Here is a 7250-nt window from a genome sequence, read left to right as displayed (position 1 = left end):
GCTCAAGTGTGTGGTTTTATAAGCAGATTATTGCAAGCACCTAAGTGTAAACATGTTAGAAACATGCGAGGAGCAATCCGTGAATCGATCATGAGAATGGTTGTAAACAATCGTTAATGAGAATGTGTGTAAACATGCGAGAAGCAATCCGTGAATCGATCATGAGAATGGTTGTAAACAATCGTTAATGAGAATGTGTGTAAACATGCCAGAAGCAATTCGTGAATCATTAATGAGAATGCGTGTTTCCCATCCATTCCTAATTATACAACGGCTGGCTGTTCAAAGCCTCTCGATCTTTCAGTTTCACGAAATGAGCCGTACCTCAGGTGGTATGTATGTCCTGTGCATGTGTATGACTTTGAAAAGACCATGTTTCATGTACTACACTTTTGCGTTAAGCTTTGTTATTGTTGTTATTATTATTAATGTTATTTTTATCATTATTATTATTATAAGTCATTTATTTTGTTTTTTTGAACTAGCAAATTTTACTCTTTACTTCCTGATTATTACAAACTGCATTTGGGTATTAAACCTAAAGATGATTTTCAATTTTCTCTCAGTCTGTGCGAAGCTCCCCTCTCGTCACTGTAGGCCTCAATGCAGACGATCGTAAAATATGACGAGCGAAAATGGGTGATGTGCACCCTGACCTTCGCCACCCTTCTCTCGCCCGCTTTTCGATCGTCTCTACCAAGGAGAGCAATGACTGGAGTGGCCAAATAGATAATAATAACCACCCAACAATCAAGACGAAACCATTTGTAGTTGAATTACAGACTTCCTGGCCTTGACAAAGAGACCTGCTGAATGAACCAGCAAACAGCTTAAACGGGCTTTTCGAAATGGTGATCAGAAACCTTTCCAATCGTTCGCTTCTTACCCTACTCATGGTTAGACTTTCTCATCAAACCGCCTCCTTTTGTCCTTTACCAAATACTTCACTGGATACCAGGGATTCGGGTGCTTGGTAGCCAGGCCAGGTAATGTATTCCACGTGTGTTAGCTTGTTTGCACGCTTTTTAGAGCCGCAAGTTAGCTTCGGTCGATTTATTTTCACAAGCCAGGTAGGTGACCTCTGAACTTCTTTCCGTTACTAAATGACGGGAACATAATATCAAAGTGTTAAGTCGTGTTAGCAACAGCAAATTAACAAGTTATTGATGCTGTGTCGTGTAAATGCGGACAAGCTGATTTGTTTGAATCTCTTCTTAGTGCTTTCGAAATTTGTAAGTTTGTTTTGTTTTACACTTTTAGGATGAGTAGCTCAGAAGAATTGTCACAGTATGAGGAAACATCAACTAAAACGTCCAAATCTTTGCAACATAGTGATATATCGGTGATTCCACGAGATATTTACGGTTTGTATGGAGTGCATGTGAGCAATCTTCCCTCGGACATCTCTGAGAAAGTTCTCCACAAGACGTTCTCTTCTGTTGGTAAAGTAGCTGTTTGTAAAGTTATGGATCCAAAGACGCGTCCGGGAAGTCCTTTTCCTACTTACGCATTTGTCAAATTTTCAAGCAGAGAAGAAGCCTTTGATGCATTGTCAAAGTTTAATGGTTACACACTCAATGATAGCATCTTGGCTGTCAGACCTGCTTATATTTCCGAAAGAATTAAAAAGTTTCAACCACAGAAACATCGCCGCACGGACAGGATTTCTAACAAAAGCGAAATTAATGGAAATGCTGATAGAGAGAAAGAAACTCCGAAATCTTATGTGATGAATTCGTCTGACTTCCGATTGAGGGATGGCAGGCTGCAAGAAGGTGATGTTATTGTATATAATGGAACTTCCATTAAATCGTCTCCAACGAAGGGATATACCGGACAAGAAGTGGCTCCGCGGTTTAGAAAAAGTTCCTCACTCGATGATGCTTTAGATAACTCAGAAAAATTTCAAGTCGTTTCACCAGAGGTACCATCTAATTCAGCAATTCAAGCACACCAAAAATCAAATGATGATCGATTAGGAATTTCTGTTGAACAAACATCAGACAACACTGACAGCCGTTCAAACACATCTTCATCAGCATTTCATTTATATCAAGGGTCATCGGGAATGCAAAAGCGTTTACAAACCACTGGTAACGTTCAACATCATAGACCAGTGAAGAATGGATTTACACAAATGAACTCAGATCTTTCACATCTGCGACTTTCTCCCTCAAGTCATTGTAGTTCAGAAAATTACCACCAGGGAGGTGAAGCTTTGTCAAGGAGGGATGATGTACACCAAGGTGCACCTGTTTGGATTCCATCTCCACCTGGAAATATTGGAGTTACTTTCTCCAGCAATAGAAACAAGCCAGCTAATAGCCCAAGGAGGAGCTGCCTATCGAGTTCCAGTGTAGCTACCTGGAGCACTACAGATGTGGTGCAATTCTTTTGTAATACTGACCGTGCTGAGTATGCAGGATTCTTTCAAGAGCAGGAGATTGACGGCAGGGCTTTGATGTTGTTAGATCGCAATACATTGTTACAGTTTTTTAAAGTTGGACCGACACTTAAAATTCTACAGCAGATAGATGAGTTGAGATCAAAAGGTTAATCACTTGTCACTTGTGTGAAAAATTTTGTGGCTTCCCTTGGACAATTTGGATTTGTTTTTCTAACTTCCTACTGAAGACCAATCTGGTTGTGGATGCAGTTTTATTGATCCTGTTAAACTGCTGACAAGATGGAGTCTCTACAGTGTTCAATACACAAGACTTGGAAAGTCATGAAATTTTGCAGCATCATTTTCCAGGCCTGACAAGAACCAGAATTAGTGCAAGTCTTCCAAGTCCTTGAAATTTACACTGTAACATCATTATGTATGTTCTCCATACTGTTTTCTATAAATTTCTTAAGGTACTTACATGAGAATTTGTTTCATATCATTATGTATACCGCTATTTGCCATACTGTTTTCTATACATTTCCTAAAGCACTTACTGGGAAAATTTGTTTAACATCATTATGTATATTCTCCATGCTGTTTTCTATACATTTCCTTAGGTACTTACAGGAGAATTTGTTTAACATCATTATCTATATTTTTGCCATACAGTTTGCTATACATTTCTTAAAGTACTTACAGAAGAATTTATTTAACATCATTATGTATATTCTCCATTCTGTTTTCTATACATTTCCTAAGGTACTTACAGGAAGAATTTGTTCAACAATCAAGAGCTGCTTTAGTTTTTGATCATTTCCTGTATACCTGTCACCTTCATGTTTGATTCAGAGGTAATATTGTAGGAGAAATTACCAGGGGTAGATGCTAGTCACTCTTGGGGACTAAAGGGTTAATCATCTTGTCACATTATTTTGAAACCACCCTCTCAATAACTACTCACCTTGAATGTCAAAAAAGTCTTTAAAAAGGTTAAGGAAAATATTGTATTGTACAATTTTGAGAGAGGATGAACCCTCCACCAGTAGCATAATGAGTTTGTGTCACTCTTATTTTAATAACTCTTTCATTATTTCTTTTCATTTTACAATGAAATTTTTGATTTGATAACTTAAAACCTTAGAAGATCTTTAGAGTGCCAGTACTATACAAGTTTCATCATGAACACTGTCACTGTCGCTTACATGTAACTTTGTTGCATACATTGTTTTACATGCAAAAGAGTCAATAGGAGTCCCAGTGTCCTAGTAGTTTTATTGTCTCTGTTGTCCAAGTAATTTGTCAACAAAGATCAAAAGGGCTACTCAGGTTCGTGGTATAGGATATATAACCCTTTCCTACCAAAAGCATGATTTCTCAGGATGATTTTTGTGGATTTATTTTTTTTCATAGACTTCTGTCCATCAGCAAGTTAAGATAAATTCCTGAATCATCATGTTATGAGATTGAGCAAATAGTTTCCATTTTTTAGGATTCATACAATAATTATCTTTCACATTTGTGGATGTGATTTCTTACATTTTATGAAAATATCCATCTGTGAATGGTTGGAACTAAAAATAAAGAGTTAAGTTGGTCAGCTTTTCCTTCAATATTTTCAAAATATATTTTCTTCTCATGTTTGAAGATGAGTTGGGTTGTTGATGTATTTGTTAAGGCTCATTGTTTGTATATCGTAGTTACATCTCTTGTTATACATTTTGTGTAATTTGAGGCTTGTTTTTGGTTAGATTTGTATAATCATACCAGATCATTATTTGCTCTAATGTGCTGTTTCAGTTATTTCCATTATTTAATTCCATGTGGTGGCTCAATGGCTATGAAGGGGATTTTTTTTTTTTGCATTTTTATATTCCATGTTTGAATTAGATCTACAGTAATTAGGTAAAGCATTTGTAAAGGAGATATTGAGCAACATTTTTAAGGTGATGTTACTTTTTTTTATTGTGGCCAATTGTTCTTTAATTTGACAATCAAAATAGAATTATTGCAACTTGAATGTTCTCTTTTACTGTGATTTACCTGAAAGGAAGCTTGTTTACCTTACTGTATTGAACCATTTTATTTGTTGCTAACGTTAATATCCCTTAGGAATATACCAACTGTTTTCTTGATTCAGTCACTTAGTAATTTAAATGATTTTCTCTGCTGAACTTGTTAGTCCTTTTTCTAACCCTTATAATAGTAGAGCAGTAAGTTTTTACAGATTTAACACCAGGAGCTTCTTGCCTTTAGAGAGGACTTTGATTGCCTTGTTACAAAAATTGTAAGATTTATGGAAATTGTACATTTAAAAGGTTGGTAAGATGCACATTTCTCAAGCAACATTAGCTATTATAGCTTATATTTCATAAAACATTTTGAGTCGTCACTGATCATGTCTACATGTTTGAGACTTGCTATTGTAATAAAGATCTAGTGCTCTCCTTAGTTTGATGATGGCCAACTTGCGCACATTCCTTGGTTGTTCATATTCTTACACTCTCTCAAGAGTGGCTGTGAGCTATCTGGACTGTCTAAAAAGTGGAAAAGGACTTGCAGAATGTGCTTAGGAAAACAGGATGTACATGGCATTTTAACACAAGAAAAAAAATTCAGTGAAGGGAGTTCATTCTTTCATTCAGTTCATTCTTTCCTTTCTTGTATTTGTATTTCCTTTCTTGTATTATAAATTTGTAAGGTTTCGTGTGTTCATACATGAATGTGTGTGAGTATGGTAGCTAGACCCTGCCCTTTGCTCATCAGTGTCATTTATAACCTCTTTGTCTTTCGTAACAACCAGTTGATCGTCTGCAGATCTCTCGCAAATGGCAAGAATGATTATTACACTTGTGTGCCTGCCAATCAGCCTTTTTGACATTGTTTTTGAGTGAAATTCCCTATTAAGATTTTGACAGCCAAAAGAAATTTGACTCGCAAAAATCGTGTTGATTTAAGAAATTAAAGGGTCACAACATTTATATATGCACACTTACTTAAACAGCAAGGTCAACCATTTATGAGAGGTTTCCATCATTTTTTCATTCTTTTTGTTTGGAGATAAAAGTTGTACACCTATGTATTTGAACTCTTGAATTATCTCAGAACGGTTGGTCCAATTGTGGGTGGAAATCGAAGGCTATTCAGCTCACAAGACGCCCTGAAATATGCAATCTTTGTGTCCTGAACGATGGCCCTGTTTCTTAGGACAGGGTTTTCAGAGGGAAGACTGGGGATAACTTTGGAGGAGAGAAGTCGATGCAAATGGCGGTTCATCCGTCGCCTATACGAAGAAAAATTGGTTTATTGTTGATTGACTTGCAAAGCGCTTTCGTGGACGGTGCATGGAGGGCTTATTTACCTGACGAAGAAGTTGAACCAATCAAGAAAAGTTTTGAAAACTGTGCGAAACTTTTACGATCGGGTTTGAACAATGTTCCCCTACTGATGACCCGCTGTCCTTTTCCAGGTGGTGACTTTGAGCTTGATGACAGTTTGAATTCTGTAGTTGATAAAAATCAACGATATGTCATTAAACCCAGTACTTCTGTGATGGATGCTCGTGGTTTCAGAGAATGGGTCGAGGAAGAATTGCTGAAACAGGGAATAAACACTTTGGTAATGGGTGGCTGTACAACCACGAGTTGCGTGCGAGTCAGCTCGGTCCGAACTCAGAAGGCCTTTAGCCACAAAGGCCTTCAGGTTGTTGTTGATTTAGGCTTGTGTGGTGCGAGAAAAACAAACAGTATTCAAAGATGTCCCAGTTGTCTCAAGGTGTACATGGAATGTGGGGATTTTGAACCGTCACGCAATCATCATTGCACATGTGGTGGTATTGATGTTAGAATGGCATCACCTGTCGATAAGGCTGTGCAGTGTATGCAAGAGGAGGGTGTTGAGGTGTTGGAAAGTTTTGACTGGAAGCCATACATGCATCAATCGCCTGTCACTCAGTGATTCAATAGTATTTGTATATCACCCATGGGATGTCAACAGGTCTCCCAAAAGTGGCCACTTGGTGCATTTTTAATCAATTGCATGCTGGTAATTAATTGTTGAGTTTCCAATGGATAATCAGCAACCTTTTGCATGTGACCTTTTTATGCAGATGAAAAAAACGTGCATAATGACCTGAACAAAAATTGTCTCTAAAATTAACAATTTAAAATGTAACTGGTTTGAAATAAAATTTCAATTTCCCATAGAGCAGTCAGCTTCATACACGACTGTTTTCATGTAACAAAAGTGCTCATTGTAGTTTTACTGTCTACATCTGCAGGTTAGAGGTGTTTGATGGAAATGGTTTCACTTAATATTTTAAGTAGTAACATGAAACATTACAAAGCTAAACTATGTGAAGTCATGTAAGTAACTGAAAAATACATTTGCTGTTCAGCCAAAAGGACTAAAACACCAAACTATTTGGGTGACCACCATCAAAGTGCCAAATACTGAAATACAGAAGTATATTTTTATTAGAATACATCATCATCCCATGCCCCCCTTGGTTTTAAAATTGGTCACTTGATCTTGGTTTTCCCTTACATTCTCAAAGACAGTGAAATATATACACAAATTCTCAAGAATATATTATTCTCTTGAACCAAAGATGTTATAACTTTTTAAGGAAGACAAAATTTACTTGATGTACTCTATGTGTGGAAAATGATTGTCAAATTTAGAGTCACATGGGAATCTAGACAAACTGTGCAAGATATCACTAGTAAGAAAATCTTCATGTGCCTTGGGTACACCCACATATCCAGAAGCATTGACATACATGCTCCATTTATATTTGTAAATACATGCAAGTCAGAAAATCACATCATACTTGCCCCTTAGTTTTCAAGTTGGTGGACCCATA

At 37.0% G+C, this 7250-nt stretch overlaps 2 protein-coding genes across 3 annotated transcripts; both read left to right on the top strand.

Annotated features, from left to right (window-relative positions):
* The first annotated feature begins 566 nt into the window (after positions 1-566).
* LOC113677650 (uncharacterized) lies at positions 567-4837 on the top strand. 2 transcript variants are annotated; one of them, XM_027194491.2, is made up of 2 exons: positions 567-986; positions 1261-4837. In XM_027194491.2, the coding sequence occupies exon 2, from the start codon at positions 1262-1264 to the stop codon at positions 2555-2557; it is 1296 nt and encodes a 431-aa protein (XP_027050292.2). In that variant the 5' UTR covers positions 567-986; position 1261; the 3' UTR covers positions 2558-4837. The 2 variants fall into 2 exon arrangements, with proteins under 2 accessions (XP_027050292.2, XP_089058963.1); XM_089202837.1 differs by having other exon boundaries at positions 985-1070.
* Positions 4838-5498: 661 nt separating this feature from the next.
* On the top strand, positions 5499-6585 carry LOC113677651 (uncharacterized). The gene has a single exon (XM_027194492.2). The coding sequence runs from the start codon at positions 5645-5647 to the stop codon at positions 6341-6343; it is 699 nt and encodes a 232-aa protein (XP_027050293.2). The 5' UTR covers positions 5499-5644; the 3' UTR covers positions 6344-6585.
* The last annotated feature ends 665 nt before the right edge of the window (positions 6586-7250 follow it).

Source organism: Pocillopora damicornis, chromosome 4 (genome assembly GCF_964200805.1).
Source record: "Pocillopora damicornis chromosome 4, jaPocDami1.2, whole genome shotgun sequence".
Classification (NCBI taxonomy): domain Eukaryota; kingdom Metazoa; phylum Cnidaria; class Anthozoa; order Scleractinia; family Pocilloporidae; genus Pocillopora; species Pocillopora damicornis.
Note: the sequence above shows the minus strand (reverse complement) of the source record. Positions and strands in the feature narration are given on the sequence as shown.